The sequence below is a fragment of the Odontesthes bonariensis genome, chromosome 1, assembly GCF_027942865.1.
Source record: "Odontesthes bonariensis isolate fOdoBon6 chromosome 1, fOdoBon6.hap1, whole genome shotgun sequence".
Taxonomy (NCBI): Eukaryota; Metazoa; Chordata; class Actinopteri; order Atheriniformes; family Atherinopsidae; genus Odontesthes; species Odontesthes bonariensis.
In genome coordinates, this window is record NC_134506.1 from 23523657 (window position 1) to 23546694 (window position 23038).

Consider the following 23038-nt stretch of genomic DNA (forward strand, 5'->3'; position numbering starts at 1 on the left):
AGAATTTCTTGTTGCCGGGTGTGAAATAGCTTTCAGCTGCAAGCAAGCGTCCCATGAATGCACAGCGGACATAGCCTATTATGCTCTGAATGCGTGCAGAAGTTGTAGACGAGCTGGAGGTGGAAGAGAACCGTCAGGATCATCAGCAGGTCATATCTTCATTTATTTGAATCTTTTATTAGTTACTATAGTTTTCCTACTCCTTGTAAAAGACCAATACCTGCCGATTAAAGTGTTCGTTGGAGTAGTAGGCCTAAATATTCAGCACACACCCTTTGACATGAGCAACTTAATGAAAAATGAAAAATATGTAGGAGTGTAATTAGGCTTCCGTGGTTAATTTTTTTCAAAGGTGACTGGTATGAACAGATTCCCAATAAGGCTACTACAATTGCCAAACTGGTATTAGTTCTGCCACACTGAAATGCTGATGCAGAGAGGGTTTTTTCCATGGTGGGGCTCAATAAAACCAAGACCAGGAACACTTTGTTTCTGAATGGAACTCTGTCATCCATCATGACTGTGAAAATGGCTGACTTTGAGCCTCAGTGCTTTAACCCATTGGCGCCTAAAGCACCTGCAAAAAAGGCTGCTCAATGCCTAAGCCAGTTTTTAGAAAAGGTCCCCAATGCCTGAGGGTTTTTTGAACTAAAAACAATTCATTGAAAACACCTAAGAAAAATTTTAAAAATTTTCGCTGGCTGGATTGTATTACTTTTTTTTTAATCAATGTTGGACATTTGGTTCATGTAGTTTTGCTTTATGATTCAGGATAATACCCAATGCTGCTATTTATTATATTACTATTACTATACTGTTACTATACTATAACTAAATCATAATCATAATATCAGCAATAATAATGAATGATAAAAAAAAACTGCAATATATCTTGCATTGTGCAGTTATACTGTAAACTTCAGTGACACGACTTCTAAAACATCATAGTTGTCATACTGCAGTAATTCGCACCGGGCTCTCTTTTTTTTTACATAAGGGCAACGCCACTCAAATAAGAATGAGAAGTCGTCAGAATGCAGCGCAAGAATAAATAATTACATCATGTCGAAACGATCTCGTGCCATCACTCGGGCTACATTTGTCTGATACAGCCACTTGCTCTGCCTCCAGTAATCCCGGCGAGTTGGTAGTTTGATTATTCCAAAAGTTAGGCAGAGACCGATGAAAGATTTCATCTCCTGCTTTGACACGGGGCTCCACTTCGAGTTGGATGGTGTGTGGCCGCGCCAACTCCACATCACTTCCATCGCTGTCACAGTATGTCTCGTTAACCGCAGCTATTGTAGCCGAGCTGTCAAATTAGCTACAAACGCACTATTGCAGAACAGGCTAATCGAAAACACCCACCTCATGTGTATTTGAACCAATTATTGTGCATTACATGCTGCATGCGTCTTGAAAATAATGATAAATGAACAATGTTGCGCTACGCAACAACCGGCGTTAGGGACAATGTTGCGCTACGCAACAACCGGCGCGAGGGGCAATGTTGCGCTAAGCAACATCCGGCGTCAATGGGTTAAATGGGAGCCCCCAATATCAGTCATCAAGCATCAAAATCTGCCACAAACACTTACAACAACACTCATAAACAAACAAACACAGAGAGGGACTGCTCAAGGGGCCCATTTGGGGTTATGTTTGTTTTTCTTAATTTAATTTGTCTGTTTTTTTGTTTGTTAAGACTTTGCATACCTAAAACAATTTATTTTAAAATATAGCAGAATTTAGTGTAAAAGTGAAGATTTGTGATTTTGGTATAAATAAAACAATTTCTTTGTTCTTTAAGTAGCTAGTTTATGGCGATGGGATACTGCAAGGGACCCCCCCCCAAAAAAAACCCGAAAGAACCCCCCCCCACGCACATGGCCCGGCCCCTGCCCCGCCCGAATCTCACTCCAAGCAAACTTGAAAACTTGAGAGCCCTGGTGATTGGTGTTTTATTAAAGACACTCGTGTTCAACACAGACAACATATTTTGAATGAATAAAAAATAAATCACCTTTTTTATTCATTCATAATAAGTGTTACCTACATTTTTGTGCTGAGTTTTGCTTGTCCCTGTAACTGTATCGTTTTTTTCAAAGTGTTTAACTTTCCTCCCACAGTTCAACGTTAGTTTAATTGGTGATCCTTATTTAACATTAGGTATGAGCGTGCATGGTTGTCTGTCTCTCTATGGTTTTGTCCTGTAAACAACAGGTGACCAGTCCTAACAGAACATGGTTTTAACCTGAAAATAACAATGTCCAAAATTATCTTTGACCTCAAAGATGTAATTTTTTGTCAAATCAAGTTTCAAGCGTCTCCGGTCAATCTCAGTCTCTTTTCCAAAATATTATCCATTGGCATGTGGTCACTGCCTCCCAAAGGACCAAGATGGGAATCCAGAGAAAGCTTTGTGTCAAAGAGACAAGGTAAAAAAAAAACAGTAATGAATAGCTGTTCTATCTGGGCCCCATGCAGCACTGCATAAAACCAGACACAATTCTGCGGTGGAAATCACACCATGGGCTAAGGACTACCTTTACAAACCATAGCCACTAAGCAGGATTTGTCACTGCATCTACAAACGTAAGTTCAAACTCTATCTTTAAAAGAAAAGAAAAAAACAATATAAACACGATCCAGAAATTACACTGTCTTCTCTTGGCCTCAGTTAACTGAAGATAATATGTGGTGATGTGGAAGAGTGTCCTTTGGACTAAAGAACGAAAGCTTCAATTTTCAAGAACGCCATGTCCTCCAAGCTAAAACAGCTTTGAGACCACTTGGCTTGTTATCAATTGAGTAAGCTGACGACAAAGTTAGTTTAATGTGCAGTTAAAGACACTAGTGTGCTGGTGTCTTTGATGTTAACAGGCACTGTTACTGTTAGAGTGTTATGCTAAGGTAGATGGATCTCCTTCATTCATTCATTCATATATTTTCCAGAAGTGCTTTATCATATTCACAGTCGAGGGGGCTAAAGTCCATCACCCTTTCCACTCTTAGCTAATCCATCATCTTGCACCCTTGCTCCAAGGCCTCTTAAGTTTGGTCCTCTAATTTTCAGGTACCATCTAACTGGGACAATGGAGTAGCAGATCAGCAAGTACAAAATTCACATCAGCCAGCTTAGATCAGTTTGTATCCATCTGGAAAAGACATTGGAACGAACAGGTTATATGGCCAGCTGGCGGCTCTTTCTTTCTATCAAAATGCCTCACAGACATGATGGTGTCCGCAGCAGTCTCTCTCCTGGTGAGCTAGCTTCCATGATGAATGGCCACCCTTCCACTCTTTATCGTCTCTCTAAATCACAGGCTTAGCATGATTTTATGACCACTTTTTTCTGCTTTGTTGTACTTACCCACTGTTTTTTTAATCAAATCCAAAGGCTGCGGTTTCATGTTTTGTACTTTACACTGTTTTCATCTTTGAATCTTGAATCATTGCATTGGCATTCAGGTGGATGTTTGAGATCCAGCTATATCAATCATATTCACTGTGACAAATAAGAGAGATCTTTTTTGGACTGGAGAAATGCTTCCCAGAAAATGCTCTTATCCAAGGATAGAACATTTCCAAACTATATTATTTCATTCATTCTCTGTTTTCTGACCTTTATCAGTAACGCAGCACTCCTGAGTTTTCTTTGAATGACATAATTCTGGAGAAGTATCAATTATTCATGAGAGTTGGGGCTAAACTTGGAGTTGGTCAGAGCCCAAAGAGACTGACAGGCAGACAATAAGGTAGAGGCAAGGACCTGAGAGGAGGCTGATATCCTTTCCTCTGAAGTGTGATGAATTACTCGACAATGGATTTTGCTTTGTGTTTATGGCTGTCCTCGCCTTTACGGCCATGGCTCTGTCTGTTAAAACTGCTTTCTGTTATGCCCACAGAGACTGATGGTGTTCTCACTCATTAGAGTCTTTAATCTCTTGTTTTTTAAAAGTGGTGGTTCCTAAGTTTAGAACTGTTTATCATGGGCTTGACTACCATGACAAATAGTTCTTTTTTAAAGACCTAATGATTGAACAACATTTGAGTTTTGTGCACAAATGTTAATTTATTCTGCATTTTCCGAAAATAGCTCAGGGTCTTAAGTATACACTGGAAGTCATGAGCATATATGCAGTCTGTCCAAATGTTTGCTTGAATGTCCCTTGGCAAGTTGCCCCTCAACATGACCTTTTGGTAACTTTCATCCAACTTCTCGCAGAATTCTAGTTGGATATTTGTCCCTAATTGCTGTATAGTTGTCAGAAATGATTGGTTTCCATTTCTGAGGTCAGGTCCTTAGAAAGTCCATCCAAGAGCCGAATGTTAGTCTCCATGTTAGTTTCCACGGCGTCATCACCATGTGCTTTTGTGTTTACTGATTAGTTTGAGCACCCAGTTGTGCCTACATTTCACTTGTCTGATTGATGGTTTGTGGTTATGCTGAACTTGGAGGTATCCCCCCTTTTCTCACTAATATATCTGTTTTGTGCAATCTCCCAGTTGCACTGGCAGGAACAGCCCGAAGCAAGAAGCCCTCCCCCCACCTAAATTAAGCCCAAGTGCAGTGATCTTCCTGTTTAATGTCTCGTATTTACTTGCCCAGATATACTGTACCTCTTGTTTTTGTAAACAACTCAGTCAGTCTCACACCATAAAACTATTCTCCAAACTATTTTCTTCTTTCACCACGTAGTCACCTCCAAGCTTCAGTCACGTTTGAATGCAACAATTTCAGAGTAGGTACTCCAGTCTTGGTCAGCAGGTCAGCCCATGGCAAGAAGAAACCTGTTTGACTGGTGTTCCAGCTGCTTCCAGTGCATGGCTCCTTGTTTTTTCCTGAAGTAATCTGCTGACATTTTCTCTCAGCGTCTTCATCTTCAAGTAACCAGTAGGCCTAATCATGGAACAGCTACTTTTTCTTGGAATTTTCATTTGGTTCAAAAACATTCCCGGCGACATTTTTGACTTGTAGTTAATCCAAATATTCTCATAGCTAATGTTCCTAGACTTTCCCTTTTTGTGTGTGTTTGTCAGTCAAAACAATGAGGGCTGTCAAACAAACTCTTTTACTGTTAGAACAAAGAAGCTTCCTGTTTTTTTCTTAATCTTGCATGAACTATCTTGAGCCTGTGGTCATTTCAGAAAACCCAAGATGAAAACATGCACATGTGTGTTGTACGGCCATTCTGTCCCCTTTGTAAACTGAGTAACACCGTTACACAAGTAATATCAGCAATTGTAATGTTCAATTCTAAGATTTATTTAGAATAAGTTTTGATTTCGGTGTCTTTTGATTCTGAGGGATGTTTCAAAGAGAAAATACAGATGTTGTTTAGAACCACACAGATATCAGATTATATGATGATTCGTGAGTCTTCGAGCGGCCTTTATGATGCAGTGCTTTGGTATGCTCTGACTCCTCCACAGACACATTTTATGAACAAAGTTGAGGTGTACATGTAGTGTACTCTGTCTCCCCCTTGTGAACAGAGAAGATGTGTCTTCTCAGCTATATCATACTGGCTTTTGGACTGAATTCATTGTTTACAGCGAATCGACAAATACAAGTGGACAGAATCAAACTTAACCCTATTTCTTGGAATTAATCAGGGTTTTTTTTCAGTGTAGAAAAACTAGAGTTCAACAAGAGTTGAACATTTCTATAGTTGGTCATAATGATCATAGTGCAACATGTCTCTTTACTCTGTTGTGTTTGGATGTTAAAACTAGACATTCAATATTCATGGGTCATTTTTAACCCATCTGTAATAGAATCTCACAAACCAAGAGCAAACCATTCTGCTGTCCAATGACTTGGTGGTTTGTATGATCTATCAATCACCTAAACAAAGCTTAAGTGCATGAGCCACTGCCAGGAGAGGTCTGACCTGCGGCCTAGCATGACATTGAAGGAAGGAGTGCTACTCACCCAGGAAATCCCATTACACCAAAGTATGATGGATATCATCACCGGGGAAGCTCATATGTGTTCTGACATATGATTTGTTATAATTTGCGAAAAAAAGGGGAAAAAACAGAGTGTGACTATGTTAACCTTCTACTTTTTCAGGATTCTTTCCCAATACACACCCTGACTTACAGTAAGTATCTGAAATCCAAAATGCGGTGTTCCTACAAGCTGTGCTGATAATGTCTGGGCTGTGACGATATTTGTGAAACGAAGATTGAAAAGACATTGAACTAGCGTACTTCTGCTGTCTGAATCAAGGAAGAATAGATAGATCTTTGCAGTGGGACACCATTGCTGATCAATAACGCCAAAGAGGTTGAGCCGTGTTTTTGAGCAAAGGTGAACAAAAGAGGGAGGCTCGTCTCCATCATAGCACCACAAAACTTTTTTTCTTTTCTTTTATCAACAGTAGGAGCCAAAAGACAGCTATCTAGTAAACAAATGCCACATGTGCCCCCCTGCAACGAGGGGGGATTTTGTCGTGACACTTACCTAAAACAAAAGGTTAATCTGGCACCATGCAATCCTCTCAACAGTCTGCCACTTTGTTTGAACTGCATTGGTCGTCTGTGCGATATTGATTACCAAAGATAAAAGAATACTCTGTAGATTTTCAGCTAAAATTCAATAAAAGAGAATAAAAAAAACATCCCAGCATGCAACCTTTGAGCACTTCTTTGGCCTTATTGACTTTTTAAAATCACATCTATGTTCCTCCCTAAAAGAAAAGAGAGGGATCATGTTGTAACATGTTACTAACGGGTCCTTCTCACATGTCTTATCTATTTGTTGTCCTAACAGTGACTCTTTGTTATCTGCCTCTGAACTTTCCCCTTTATATGCTTTACCAACAAGAGAAAAAGTTAACTAACAGTGGGCCAAACTTCTGCGCTGAGAGGTCACTGAAAGTGGGCCACAACAGAAGAAGCTTTTCAGCACACCACAGGAACATTAGAAGTGACACTTTAAAGAAGCTTAAGAATAGATGAAAAACAAAAACTGCGAGGAAGGAAGAGGATTGGACTCGCACTTGTGAGACTTGTGACAAAGGGAATCTGAGCTGAATGCTTGAACTGCCAGTTACATCTGATATTGGGGGAGTTTTGCGGATTAAGAAGTCTTGAAACCTGTCAAACCATAGAACCTCGTCAGATTCATGAGGCTTTCTGGGACTATCCTTTTTGGAGCAAACACTGAACATTTAAAGGACTCAATGCCAACAAATACAGCAGGTAGGAAGATCACATCATTCTGATACATTGGCATACGCTATCTGAGCACTGAAAAAGTGCATTGAAAACAATGTTGATTTTAGGCTCCAATTAATGATCATTAACAACTTCAATCTACAAAGCCGTGGTTGATTATTAATTTAGCTTCATAATTGATCAAATTTACTGATCATACTCAGAAATATTTTGTATTGGTGAGACTTTGCAAATAACTTATTTGTCTAATTCAAGTGTTCATTTTAGTTTATCAGTTTTAATTTTAGATTTCCCCCATAATCCCACACCCTGTCATTGTAATTAGGCCCGTTGAGCTGAATCAGGCCTTTTAACTGGCAGTATAAATGAAGAAGAGCTACCACTAGGCTGCTCTTCTAATCCTGTTAACTGCAAGGCAAATGGATTCTAATCTCTTAATTCAATCGAACTGATCTTTGACCACAGAAAGCATTTTCCTTGTTAAATCGTAATCCCCAGCTGCCTCATCTGCCTAAACGAAGTGTGCAATTTGCAGACATCATTGCCTGGGGTCTGTACAGTCTCTACAGGAGCAATCAAACACTGGAAGCATGCAGTTAAGAGAAACACGGAGGGGAGACTGAATGCCCAGTGTAGAATTAGCCAGGAGGAGAGTAGTGGACTTTGCTTCACCACTGACCTCTAACTGCTTTAATTAAATGGGGAGTTTCCTCTTACTCCTGAGTAATAACTGGCAGAGCTCCTCAGAGGCCCTTGGCATTCACATGGAACAGCGATAAGCCCACCAACTGCATAACAATGCTTTTTATCATCATCACCTCCTATCTGCCAGGCCTGTGAAAAAGCAACCAGATGATTCTGTTGTTCTGAAGTTGTATATATGGACCAAAGTGTCCACTTTCACAGAAATAGAATAGGATTCTTAATGTGCCCTCACTGATGAAACAGATCATGTGATAATCTCAGTCATAGAACCTGTCTTTCAGGACCTTGTGGCCTGTGTCAGTTGTCTGATGCAAAGTCAAATTCGTCTTCAGGCATCTTTAATGCTTACTGTGCTTGATCAGAAATCTTGTCCATGATCCTATAATCTGCAGATGCACCAGTGTCAGCCCCTACTTCGTCAGTGTTGCAGGATGTTGGAGGTGGGCCTCAGTGTGTCATATGTGCAGACAAGGCCACGGGTAAACACTATGGTGCATCCAGCTGTGATGGCTGCAAGGGCTTCTTCAGGAGGAGCATTCGCAACAACCACGCATACAGCTGTAGGTGAGTGTCATCATAGTTCCTCAGCACAAATGTATTCCTTTTATACATTGAAATCTACCAAAGTTTTCTAATAAGCTCATAGAAATAGGCAAGACACACCAGAGGCAGCCACAGTTTTTACAGCGCTTTTCTAAAACCATTGCGCTGAAGGGTGAGACAACATCTTGGGTCAAGTTTAAGCTTGCCTCCAGTGTCAGTTCATCAACTCTGGAATTTTTAATATTTGCCATGTATTAATTTCACACATCAACTCTGTTTATAGGCTCTGTGGAGCACCACTGCATATGTAACAAAAGTTGCATAAAGCCTTTAGGAGCTCCAGTGGGAAATTAGAGTAGTCTGATAAATTTCCATTTATGATGTCACGCGAATAGGTGTTGGCTGTTTTCAAGCTTAAAAGAATCAAGGTTCCCGTGTTTACAATTAAAGGAATTTAACGGCAGATTTACAATATGATGTCAATTATTGAGTTTATTAGAATGTGTTTTCATGAAAAGAGGAATTGTTACAAATTCTTAATCTTACAATGAGCCATTGACACAACAGGTCCCCCTGCTAACCCTCTGCTGTGCTTCATTGCCACATTGCCACAACTGCCCACTGGGGAACAATCCATACACTAAATCTGCAGTGGACCTTTGGCATTTTCCGTGGCCACTGTAGTTTTCCTACATGCCTGAAAGGGGAGGCTTAGCGGCAGGGTATTCTTTTGATTTCAGTCTGCCATTAGGTGTCACTACAGCACAAACATTGGACCATTAGAAAAGATGTTACAAGTTTGAAAAATTAGATGTTGAAATGAAACAAAGACAACATATAAGACCTCAGTAGCCAACTCCTCTTCTCTGCTTGAGTATAACCACTCATGGCTATAATAAATACTACATTCAACTACAAGTACTCCAGTAGTTATTCTACTCTGGGTTTGTTATAGAAGTGAAAAGTGTGTTTCAAAATTAAATACTCCTTTATCAAACTCCCAAAATGATATATATATTTCAGGTTCAACTGGCAATGTGTCGTGGACAAAGACAACAGGAACCAATGTCGTTACTGCAGACTACAAAAATGTTTCAAGGCTGGGATGAGAAAGGAAGGTCAGAACAATTTCTTTTTTAATTTCATACAAGTTACCTTCAGTGCTCAGTTCACAAAATTCAATTAGGGTTAGAATCACCTTCTTGAGCATTTCAAAACATCAAATGTTTTGTGTTGAAATCTTGCCATGTAAAATAGACTTGGTTATGAGAAATGATAAGCATGTCACTGTTAATTTTCACATATGTGTTTATGTTAACCATGCTTATCATTCGTCTTATCTGTTATTGACTGCCACAGATAAGCGGGGAGAAAGAGATGCGATCAGATGAGTCGGGTCTCTACACATGAATAATTAACATGCCTGAACATGAGCAAATATTTGCTCTGCATTTCCCTGGAAGTATGCTACTTCCAACCGTCTAAAGCGAAGGGTCCAAATTAAAATCTTTGCTTTGCTTGTTCACCTGATTTCCATAACATGCTGTAATATTACTTGCAAATTAAGTCTTAACTACAGCTGTGGTAGAGAGGATTACAAAAGACTCCATCATCCTGTCATTTTATGCTTGACCTCTGAGCGCACGGTAACTATTTACTCCAAAACTAGACTTAGCTGACTTAGCAGTCAGTAAAGCCTAGAGGGGGGGCAGAGGCTTTCTCCCTCCACACGTAGTTTGATTAATGTGCTTGTTTATAAAAAGCCTCTGGTGAATGATTACTTTGACACTTGGTCATGTTGTTTGACTTTGTAAAGCCACACTGAAATGAGTCTGAGGCCATCCAGACTGTTGCACTTAAGTACTCTTGCAGATAGGTAATCGACAAGTTATGACTACATGTTATCTACACAACAAAACTTAATCTATACTAACGAGCATCCAGACATCATCGTCTCCACAGATTCAAACATTACCCTCTATAGGTAAGTTGTGTTTAGTCACCTAAAATGATGCATATAAAAAGCTTTCTTTATTTTTTTCCAGACCTAAAGTGGATTTGTAGAAAAGATAGAAAGGGATGAATAAAGATCAGCATATTTTCCATCACGATTTTCAACACCTGACAAAGGCAATAAAAGTGTACTTCCTTTTAATATCACCTTGCATCAACTTCCCAATAAATTACAAGCAAAGAGTAGGAATTACAATCACTGTGTTTACAGTGGAGCGTAGGACTGAAGTATGGGGAAGCCAAAGAACTTCTCTGATTGGCCATTTCTCTCTTTATTCTCCAGCTGTTCAGAACGAGAGAGACTGCATCAACAGTAACAGAGCCAAGGGACAAGTAGTGGGAACTCTGTCCATCAGTGTGCTGCTATGGGAGGAGTGCAATGTTCAACAGGTAACACTTTTCTCATATAAGACCACCAACTGATCCGCCTCTGTTTCTGGAAATCTCTTAGATGAAGGCTAGTGATGAAAAAGTTCTTAGGTTACATTTTAGACAGACTCGTTGTGGGTTGTATTCAGTTACTCATAATGGAAGTAAAGGACAAAATTGCAGGACCTCATGTAATCATGGCCCATTTATTGCACCACTATGTCTTGGATTATCCTCTGTTGCTTTCAAATACATAATAACAACCAGATATATCTGACATCCTGAAGCAATGCATGGAAACTTGCAACATGTACATATACATACATATATATTTGTATGTATATTTATATTATACATATATACATGTATGTGTGTGTGCCTACTTTTCTGTGACCAATGAATCATTCAGACATTGAAAAGACACCTAACCCAAATGATGAACCAGAGTATTTACACATAACAAACAACTTAGAAAAGGACCATATTCAAATTATTTATTTAGGCAAACTGTTACTTGCAGCATGTCAGAAAGATATCTTTTTTTTTTTACGTTTATTTAATTGCATCTGCAAATAAATGTCAAAGATAACACAGTTTCACAGACACTTAAAAGTCTTTTTGCCCCATATCTGGCATATCTTACCATGTTGTGCAATTTGTCCACAAAAAATTACGAAACTGGACACGTGCTGTACAAAGAAAGATGTTTCAGGTCCCTAAAAACTATCTACAGTTGATGAACAGTATCTGGAAGCAGTTGATTCATCAACTGTTGGCCCGAAGCTTCATCAGAAATGGTCTCCATGGAAGGGTGGCTGTCAATGAGCCATTCCTCAGGAAGGTAAACGGGGAGAATAGGCCAAGGTATGCCAAATGACACAAGAATAGGACTAAAAATCCGTGGAAACAGGTCTTGTGGCAAAAATGTATTGCTTTTGCCTTACTGCATTTCTAGTTATGTTTGCACATGTTCTAATACAACTGGAAATACATAGACAAGTTATGTTAGCTTACTTACAATTTATTCATAAACAATGGCCGCTGGGATAGGCTCCAGGCCCCCTGCAACACTGAATTGGATTAAGCAGATACAGAAAATGGATGGATGGATGGATGGATGGATGGATGGATGGATGGATGGATGGATGGATGGATGGATGGATGGATGGATGGATGGATTTTCAACTGACAAAACACACAGAAACTAACTTAATTTTTAAGTTAGTTAATTTTGTTAATTAAGTTAATTTTGTGATGAATTACAGATTAAGATCAGGGTGATCTGGAATTAGCCACTTTCATCTCAGTAAGAAATAAGACTAAAAAAAACAGTTTCTACTTGAAAACTATTAAAGTATTACATGGTTAAATATGGGAAAATTCATGGCTGATTGACATGAGACAAACCATTCACAACCTTTTGCTTACAAATGACAATTTTAATAATGTGGGTTTTAGTCAAGTTACCATTTAACTTTTCTTTTAAATAATTGTATCAAAATCTCCTCTTCTTGCACTGTATCGCTTCACAGCTCTCACCACACTCATTCGCCTTAACTAAAGCTTAATCTTTAAGTTCCAAGCACCGCTCTCACCTGAGAGTCATGACATCAACTCTAAGAAGACAGCCTGCGTGGGAGACGTGTTCGAGTCTATGAAGCAGCAACTCCTCCTGCTGGTGGAATGGGCAAAACACATCCCAGAGTTTTGTAGCCTCCCGATAGATGACAGGGTACGAAGAGGACCAAATACTTCAAAAACTTTTTATACTAAGAGCTACTTTACACCCATCCGTGAAGAACTAAGTAATAATTGCAGACTTTTTAACTCAAGTTCAATGAGTTTTGACATTTTTCAGTTTTAGTTGATGCTTTGAATAATGAATCTCCATGTTGCAGTTGTCTATGATATCAAACCCATGTATAACTGCTTGCAGGTAAGCCTGCTACGAACCCATTCTGCAGAACATCTTGTTCTAGGGGCAGCAAGACGCTCACTACCTTACCACAAACTTATTCTTCTCGGTAGGACAGAGAAAACTGTTTGCACTCTCTTTTATTCAATCAAAGTGTGGGTGGAAACAATTGATTTCAAGTAATGGCTGCATCTATACTAATTCTCTCTCTTGGATATGCTTACGTTCATTGTACAGGTAATGACTTTGTGATCCCCCTGAGAGGAGCAGAGGCGGAAGTGTCCAGAGTAGCTTTCAGAATCCAAGAAGAACTTGTCAAACCTCTCAGGGAGCTGGAAATCACGGACAAAGAGTTTGCTTGCCTCAGAGCCATTGTTTTCTTTGCCCCAGGTCAGTCCAGTCAATGTGAGACTGTGAGTGGTATGGAGAGAATACATAGGTGATGAGAGTTTCCCAAGTTAAATGTGTAACTGATTAACCAGGATCAGTGCTCTGCCAAATGAAATGTGGTGCTTGTGTATGTGTGTTGTTTTGTTATTTCTGAGTGACTGTCGCAATGTGATGCGTATGAACATGTTTGGTTAAAGGTGTGTCAGAAAGGAGCACGCACTCATATTTGATTTGACTAGATGTCGTAGTGGCTGGAAGAGAAAACCAAACACTGATACTTTGGGCATTCAATAGAACACTGGAACTGTCGGGAACACTACATTTTAAAGAGTTCTAAACTTGTTTACCAAAGAGCCTTAACTAAGGTGACCTCGAGCAAGCCAAAAAGGAGCCTTATTCATTCTGACTTCCCCAATAGATGGTGCAATAACTAATGTGTTTGCAATTATGCTCAATGTCACAACATCGCATTGATGGAAAGTTGTCCATATGTTATCATGTGTCATACTAATCTTAAAACAGATTCAATTGATTTTTCTCTCACCAGTCCACACAGAATTCTGAACAATGAAAAACTGGATCTTTGGAAAGTGTTGTTAAAGTATTAGAAGGCTGAATATCCTGTTTACAAATTACCTGTTCATTCCCTTTGTTGTGGCACTCAGTTAATTTCTCTCAGTGGTTTGTACAACTTGACTGGATGCCACCAGTACCTTAATGAATTCACCTGATATAATGGGCAAGGTACAGACTTGTTTAAATAAGATTGTAAAGCTGTTGCGTGTCAGAGTGAAAACCAAAACACAAAATTGAGAGAGGCAAATGAACAACTCTCAGAACATGAGAAGCAAAACATCTGGTCTCATTAAAATCATCCCAACAACTAAACATGGTGTTGGCAACATCATTCTGTGGATGATATTTTTCTGTGACAGATTCCAGGAGAACAGTCAGAATAGAGGGAAAGATAGATATGGGAGAATGCAGAGCAATCCTGATTGAAAACTTTTTCCACCGAGCTTAAGATTTCAAGCTCAAGTGAAAGTTGTAACCGCCAAGAAAACTCCAACATCTCACCGCAGAATAAAGTGATACCCACTTTGATCCACAGGAAAAACTGTAGCAGGTTCACAACAAAGGCTCTGTAGTTATAAAATTCAGTTTGCTCTCTGGGCCCGAAAATCATTACATGCCTACGTCTGCCTTCTAAAATTGTAACACATCTGTGTTTAGTATTGTGTGAAACTGTCACGTCTGATTTTTCTTTTTTTAACGATCACATTTTCCAAATGTCTTCCTTTTGTGAAACTATTACAAAAGTGATATCATAAAACTATTGCTATCAAAAGCACCTATCAGGAGGCAGGAGGGGATTGACATCAGTTGCTGTTGGCTAGATACATGAGGTTGGCGCCATACAACACAACTTCATCTTAAACATTACAGTTTCTCTGCCTGTATTGTGACGCTACAACATCTCCGACATGTGAACAAATGTTCCTATTACACGTTTTCTGGTGAGACTGGCTGGAAACACTTAAGCTTAGGAAAAAATGGTGAAAGTGACCCAGACATGATCTAGACCTGAACTCAGTGGAAAACTAAAAAAGGGCTCTACACAGATGCTCCCCATCCAACCTGGTTGAACTTGAATGTTCCTTTCGAGGGAAGCTGGAGAATCTCACAAAGAAGAGGTGTGTCAAGCTTGTATGATCATTCTCTTAGAAGACTGGAGGCTGACATTTTTAACCAACAACCAAATGAAAGGTCTAAACACTTGTATGCAGTAACAAGGATATTTCAGTCTGGGTTATTTTTATAATGTAAAAAAAACAATTTGCTTTGCCATTGTAGAGAATTACGTGCATGTTTATGAAACTGAGTCTGAAATATCTCATCTAACAATCCTTCGCTTTATTATCAGTGTACTTCCTCCTCTGCCACATAAATGTGATCCTCTTACCTTTTTCTTGCAGACTGTCCAGGAATTGAGACCTCTCGAGTAGTTAGACACTTGCGTCTCCAGGCTCACCTCCTGCTAGAAGAAGCAACTTGTGAGCAGCGAGGAAGATTTGGGGAACTTCTTCTTATCCTTCCTCCCCTGCACAGTGTTGCTTGGCAGATGTTGGAGACTCTTCATTTGGCACAGCTGCTTGGTGAGCTCATAATGGACAGCCTGCTGCAGGAGATGTTGCTGGGGGAGGGAACCAAAACAGGGCAAGGACTCTGTACAGGTACGAAATGGTATTCAGTGACCTGAAATTTTCAAGCTAAAATATTTAAATTGCTTAAATTGCATGATAAAATGGTTTTAATTAAATTTGTGTTTCACTTGATTTTCTGTGCAGTTCACTTGTCAGCCCTCATATTCAGTGTCTCTCTTCTCCATTCAGGCGATGACCCGACTCAAGACAAGTTAAATGCAGCTTCACCCACTAACTTCCCTGCTGTCATCTCTCACGTTTCGACATGTGAGCATGGACAATTTCACCTATTACAACAAAGCAACTTATGCCTCGCAGTTTAGAAATGTAGACTGTAATTTAGCTGCTTCAACTCAGAGTAAATATGTAGAGGATTTTATTCTGTTCAGTAGTCTTATTAAATGCATTGTTCTTACAATAAAATTTGAAATATTTACCCTAATGTTTATAGTTTTCATTTGACATTTGTTTCCATGAAATTAAAATGAGTTCATAGACTCTGAATGCTTATGTTATAAAAGGCAAGGCTGATGCCTGTTTGTCTCCCACAGCTCTTACCAGCGGCCTTCCTGCTGCCCACACAGACTGGCACTGAGGTGTACAGACATGGAAGCTGCCAGTGTGCCCACAATATATATAAAAAGTCAGCCAAGGAATAGAAGCCTGTGAGTTTAAGACAAAATGCACAACAACAAATAGGTCACATATACTGTGCAGTACATTTTAAATTTGAAATCTTACAAATCACAAATGTATACATGCATATCCAGTTACCCACAGCTAAATTATGAAAAGAAGCAGAGTGATACTGCTGTCATTTTTATTTGATCAAGCATCTTTTCATTCAATACTGTTTATTTGTTTGAGAAAAGACAAATAAAACTTTGAATGTTATTTCATGCTGGAACTCAACAATTGTCATTTTGTCAAGAGGAAGAGCAAGGAAAAGAAAAATTGAACTATGGAAATCGTGCAAAAGAATGCTACTAACCTATGTAACTGGAAAACAATGTATAAAGCATAACTAGCTCACCGTTATCACATCTGGGACGAAGTGAGATCTGAAGTGCAGGTGTCAGCGTTTATCAGCAGAGGGTGCCAAAAGCTTATTCTGATTCATGTGCAAATATTCAGACCTGTAGAGCTTCCTAAAAGAACATTTGTTGTGGAAAAAATATTCACTGTGATGATAGTTTATCTTTTAGTTGCGATCAGCCGACACGATGAGATATGAAGGGGGCTCATCAGTCCAGATGCTGAGATGTGCTAGAATCCCTGTAAACATGACAGTAAACATTTTCTGCTACGTCAATCTCTTTCTCCTTTCTCCAGCTTTCAATTCTTACTTTCTTCATTCCTACAAGAAGAACAAGAAAGACATTAATCTTTCATTTTCCATGCCCATTCATACTGGTTAGGTAGCATTTTGCTTTAGCTAATAAGGGGAGGTAGTGTGGATACTACAAAACATATCATAATCTCATCAAATGTTTCAAAAGATCTTGCTCCACATACACTCAACATCCTCTGAGAGTTTATATTTCTTTGACAGCATTTACTGAAATGAATGTACTTGGCTTACGGTCTTGATACAGTAATCACTTACAGTACATTAGCTGATGTACACAGGGCAGAGTTCCCCCAATGATTAATAAGGAAAGACACACTGTTGTAGCGATGGGAAACTGTGGAGGAAAACACACAACAGAAAAAGATTATCCATTAAAGATTACAAACATATTTTTACAGACACAACACACACACACAATCACATAATTACTTTTCAGCGTGTAAAAGTTTAAATGTTGTAGCTCTGTGTGGGATTCTACACAGCTCAAACTACACAGCGCATTTATGGAGTATAAAAATTCTATGTTGGCTAAGCAAGTGTGAAAAGGCCAGAGTTTACTCTTCAGCTCTAACCACAGGTTGTGATGATGATTTATTCAAGAGTTCAATAAGTGGGTGTTCAGATGCATGTTTTAAAGTGGAAATATTATGGAGAAATCTAAATGTTCTGTTCAAGTGAGCATATGGTTGTCTGAAGTTAACCAGCCCAAAAATTCAGTTTTGCAGGGGTCATTTACATCACCCTACACGGTTATCCAGCTCCCTTTGTTATTATCACCATCAATCTTTAACTTCAGATTTGATGTACCTTGGAAGTGGAGAATTAGAAACTCTTTTTTATTTTATTTTTCATTTTTTGTGATTTACACCAAATCTCGTTGTTGTCAAATACCAAATGAGTTGTCCAGTTCACTCAACCAAGGAAATGAAGAAGCTAACGATGCTCCACTGATACGTCTACCGGCTAAGGAATGCCAGAATGCTAAGGAATTGCCTACCAGTCAGAAGTGAAAAATTTAGATTTCCAATTTGCCAGTGAACGCACCATCAGGACAGAGTGGATTCCAGGGGTGTAAATAACTGGAAAAAGAAATTGCTGTAGTGTCTCTCTGTTATTTTGACCAAAGCATTTCCCAAACATCTCCTTAAGACCTCAGGCAAATGAGTCCGCTCGTGAAAACAAGGGCATTATATGTCTCCTTCAACTCAACTCCTGGAGACCATGTGTTGCTGGCTGCTTCTTTGTATTCTGAGCATACAACTCACTGCTCCGGGAATTTGAAACTCTCTGCAGATCTATTCAATAAAAGCAAGTAATTTGTGGTAAACAGACTGGTGTTAATTTAAGCATTGAACAAATATGCAACAGCAAGAGTTGGTGGATTGAGGATGCTTCATACTTATAAGCTAATTGAAGTCACCTTAGTTGTTGGAAAACGTTTGAACTTTGACACTTAGACAATCAGTGAAGTTGGTTTCTGAGATTCTTCTGTTGGCACAGTTTAGGTTTATCAAGTGTGTTATAACTTGACACGTTCATGGCAGGTTCATGCAGTGTGGCACCACGAGAGCATGTCACCATCATCTGCAAAAAGGTGGGATGAACAAAAGCAAACATGGATAGCTGTGAAAGAAAAATGTTCAAGTCTTGACTTTTAACACTTGTAAAAAGTTCATTTTAAATTAACTCACTTTAGAGATTTTACTCCTTATAGGATAGGTGTTGTAATAACACATGTACATGTTTTACTTCGAGAAAAAAAGTACAAGACAAACTTCAAGAGCAGAGTCTTATAGACTCGAAACTGGAGTATTTTGATAGTCACTTATCTGATTGAGTTGATTTAAACTCACAAAGGGTTTGTTCTAATGGCCAGCATTTGCTCTGCACCCCTAGAGAGAGCTTGCATCCCTACACCCCCTGTTAAAGTTGACTGATATGGCTGTCTAACTGCTAACAATGTCCTTAGCTACAACTTACCCTCGTCCGAAAACTTTTCTTGAAAGAAAAAGCCGATGGACCAAATCCTGTAGATTAAACGATTAAAAAATTAGGATTTTCAATCCACGCGTCAGACTAAGACCTTTCCTTTTTTTTTCTCTGACGATCTGCATTTACCATCAGCAGGGGTGGGAGTACTGCAAGGTAAACTATTCCAACCAGTGCGACAAAACATTGAAACAAAAACACGACTGAATAGGTGTGCAAATGGGCATTCCTCCTGGAAATGTTCCATGAAGTCCCTCTCTTTCTCACCACACAAAAAGCACAGCATGATATGACATTACAAGACCAAGTTTCTTTGAAAAATGATATATAATGCCAGTAAGACATCTTCAGTCTGAATACATGAACACAGGTCAAACTTTCAGTGACTCAGACTGATGCTGTCAGTGTATTTGTGTTTGAGGAGCAAGGCTACTGACTGTGATTCCTAGTTCTATCTGTACAGTTCAGTACCTGGTGTGTTGTACATTTTTTGCTGACATTCGATTATAATCAACAGTAACTGTAAATTTGTCATCTTATCGAAGATGACACTCCTTTCTAGCTTACTAAACATCCTCAGATTACAAAACAGAGGGTTGCTCAACCGGCTGTCACTCATACATCAACAGAAACGGGAGATAGCTTACCGTAATCACATTTCACTGACTGTCACTGTTACTGTCAAAGGTTCATCATTGATGTGATCTCAGTTTCCCATTGAGGGGCCTGCTGTGAAGCTGTCTATTGATCTGTCAACCACATTAGACACTGCAGTGACCAGTATTTTAGTTCCCCCTTTTTTTCTTTATACCTCCCAAGCCAACCATCTCTTTTTAACTAAGAAACTACCAAACATCTCAGAGCTTCAAGGATTTCTGCTGGAGTATAAATATTGTTCAAGTACTGGCCACAGACCTAACAGGCATGAAGGGTTTAGCTATGCCACAGTGTTTTTGTTACACCAGTGTAGAGAGACAGATGGGGAATGAATGGGGAAACATTGAATTAATCAAATCAGGGGGCTGTTAAATTCAAAGCTTTTTTAAAAACTTAATTATTATTTTTTTTTTTTTTTTTATTTACCCAGGAAATAAAACTGTTGAGATTTTAAATCTCTTTTCCAAGAGCGTCCTGGCCAAGCAAGGCTGCAATTCAGGTAGGCAGTAATAAACACAATACACACAATAAACACAACCGTACACTAAAACAAAATAAAATATACATGTAGATATAAAAAGAGAACTATACAAAACATCATAAGTTAGAATAATGCAAGTTTTAGACACCAAAACTTCATCAATTTTAACACAGCCAAAAAAAGACTAAAGACTAAATGGAGACACAATTGGTCAAACACAACATTTACAACCCGACGTATCTGCTTCTAATATATTTAAAATTTGTTTGAATTCAATTCATGTGACCAGTTCCATAAGATTCAGGTGATTTTGCAATTTATGCCAAGCAGAGGGGGCAGCATACTGAAATACTTTCTTTTCGAGTTCAGTCCTGAAAGCGAGCCTCATTTGATCAGAACTGCAAATATCTCTAAACGTTGACCGTGTGTGTCGCGTCAAGCAAGACAGCATCACCGAGCAGAAAACCGCAACTATTGTGGTCACTCGCACGTTTGAAGAAGTCAACTTCAGAAAATATTTTACAAACAGTAGTTTCTTAAAGCTTGTGGGTGTATATTTCTTGATTCAACACTTTCCAGAGTTAAACTGCAACGACCTTACACAGAGGTCCTACTTTTGGGCTTTGGGCTTGTTGTTCATACAGTAATATCCACTTCTGTTTGCCAGTAAAGCAAGAAAGCATGCATCTGTTTATCCAGTCAGGCCAGTCAGGTCCATCATCCAGATGTGTTCACTGCTCTTTCAAGCAGGGGAGACAGACAGCAGTCTTCTTTGTGTTATGTATTAGTAACTAGAAACTGATCCACCTAAGTATAACGGCACAGAGAGCTTCTCTCGCTTTCTCTGGCATGAATATCCATCAGGGTTCTTAAAAGGAGAGGCAGCACTTCATGTTTGAACTCGATTGTTTGACCGTAGGCAAAATAGTTAGGTTATTCTAAAAGGAGGACAGTAATTCTTGTGGAAGAAGCTGCGTTTTGATGTACAAGTAATTGATCTGTGGCAGAAATATTGAGCAAGATAAGATCTGCTGTCAGTTTAGCATAAATCATCCTATTAAAGGAAGGGTGTAATAGTTTTTTTTAAACCCCTTAGTTCCTTAGAGTAAAACCCAAACAAAAAATGGGCGCATTTAAACCTGGCCTAGTTTGTCTCCTGGCTTGTAGACTTGGCCAGGACAAGAACAAAAACCTTGTCTTGTCAAGTACTCGGAGAAGCTTAAGTGAACTGTACCTTCCAATAAACTTTCTACCACTTAACTGGACGGAGACAGACAAAAAGTGGGATGTCACAACACTTTCATGCTTTTACAGTAAGTCACTCTCAGATTTGTTAACTATAAAGTGCAACCATTAAGTGATTTTTACTCAACTTGTTTAGCCATTTATTAGACTGCCTCAAAGTCCAGTTGTCTTGAATAAAGTACCTGGGTTAACTTTTAAAGCCCCTTTCATGAGTTGTTTCTGCCTCTGCGTAAGCTGAATAAAGTTACACAAAGTCCTTCTTAGTGTTGAAGGCTTGCCAGTTCACATCTTAACAAAACAAACCAAGGAAACATGGCCTCTCTGTTTCAGTGACACAGAAATATTTCTAGTTTGAGGAAAAGTGTGTACTATTATTACTATTAGAAGTGGCGGAATGTTGGCCGCAACATGTTTTATGTTGCTGAGACTATGATTTATGTTGCTGCAATAACCCAAGAAAAGGTCACTCTAAATAACCACTCACAGCAAAGCTCTGGATGTAATCTTGAAGCTTCTGACCTGTGACCTGCTCCACTGTCCCCGAAGGATAAACCTTAAATAGCTGCATTGATGAAAGTCTCACAGTCCTGAGCTTAGAAAACTTTTCACCAATACCTCAAGCAAAACATCTCTAAAGTACATCAGCATGATTGCTGTAACCGTCAGAGTAACTGGCACCCCATAAAGTCAGGAACATAACCCAGAATATTCTCAGAAATAACAGCAATTCAAGTTGAAGTTTGGAAAATATGTTTATCAGAACATATGAATAAAATGTCAGATTTTACGAAGCGATCAGCAAAAAAAAAGTAAACATGATAACAAAGCCTAATAGAGAAATATTCCAGATTCATTTTCATTCACATAAATCATTCAAAGCTGTGCCAATACTTGTGTCCAGTGTGGTTTTTTCCATCTGTAGTTTTATTTTTTTTTTTATCATTTCAACACACTCTCAGCTGTGGCTTGTGATGAATGTTTGTCTATGTCTTTGACTCTCTGCAGACTGTAGAGTAATTTGTCTAATCCATGATATTGTGGTATTTTTTCTGTTGCATTAGTATCAAATAACCATCCTGGCTGCCAGATATTAACACAAATTGCCAGATGATTTAGATTTCTTTTCTTCCTTTTCCTAAACAATCCATCAAGCAAAGGATTAACACTCTCTTTTAAAAAAAACAATGAGATATCGTGAGTCCTTTTCCACATTTAGTCGACAAAAAAGTGGGCCAGTAATAATTTGACTTTGTCACACATCTTCTTTTTCTTGTCATCAAGGAGAAAGCATCAACATGAACTTATTGCTCTAAATCTTGTGCATTGAGCCAGTGAAAGGCAGAGATGTGCAGGTCATGTCTTTGCATTCCTCATAAATGTAAATGTGACTTGCATCACAATGGTGAATGTGATAAACAAAATAAGGGGAGATTTAGAAGTAGGTACACTTCTTTTTTTTTACCTGTTTAATTGTCAGCTTTGAGCCCGATGAGACGTGTGTGTGTGTGTTTGGATGAGCACTCTAAATACTTTGATCTTCTGCTCCTCTCAATTGTTTAATTAGTAACATTTTAAACCATTGCTTTTGAGGCTTGAGGAAATTATTTAGTCTGTAAGCTCTTGTCAGAGCAGCCTTTGAGTTCTAATGCTTGTGTTGCAATGTTCAGCATAAACTGGCCACAGCTGGGTTGACCTGCATGGTTTGTTTGGCCAAGGGAATTCTGGGCAAATGAGTTCAGACAGAAAGGGGTGACGCAGGGACGCTGGAGCAGCTGTGTTTGCAAAGACAAGGCAGAGATGTTTGTTGAGTTTCTTCTCTGTAACCTTCAAAGAGCTCCACAATGCTGTTTTTTTGGAAAGAATCCATACGAACAAGTTGTATAGCCAAAGTAGGGCAATCCATACACACACACATACTCCATACACACAAGTATGTACAAAGAAAGCTCCAGCAAGTGGAAGTTTGTTGGGAAGTAGTAGACTTTTAG

The 23038-nt window shown here is 39.0% G+C and overlaps 1 protein-coding gene across 1 annotated transcript in view; it reads left to right on the forward strand.

The window, feature by feature from the left end:
* The window catches only part of hnf4b (hepatic nuclear factor 4, beta), a 91740-nt gene extending 75638 nt beyond the window's left edge, over nucleotides 1–16102 (forward strand). The window contains exons 6-14 of the mRNA XM_075469285.1: nucleotides 8286–8457; nucleotides 9460–9554; nucleotides 10733–10839; nucleotides 12395–12550; nucleotides 12755–12842; nucleotides 12971–13123; nucleotides 15100–15357; nucleotides 15517–15594; nucleotides 15879–16102. Coding sequence (XP_075325400.1) covers nucleotides 8286–8457; nucleotides 9460–9554; nucleotides 10733–10839; nucleotides 12395–12550; nucleotides 12755–12842; nucleotides 12971–13123; nucleotides 15100–15357; nucleotides 15517–15594; nucleotides 15879–15922 — 1151 coding nt within the window. The 3' untranslated portion in view covers nucleotides 15923–16102. The remainder of the gene's footprint in view (nucleotides 1–8285; nucleotides 8458–9459; nucleotides 9555–10732; nucleotides 10840–12394; nucleotides 12551–12754; nucleotides 12843–12970; nucleotides 13124–15099; nucleotides 15358–15516; nucleotides 15595–15878) is intronic.
* Nucleotides 16103–23038: the final 6936 nt, after the last annotated feature.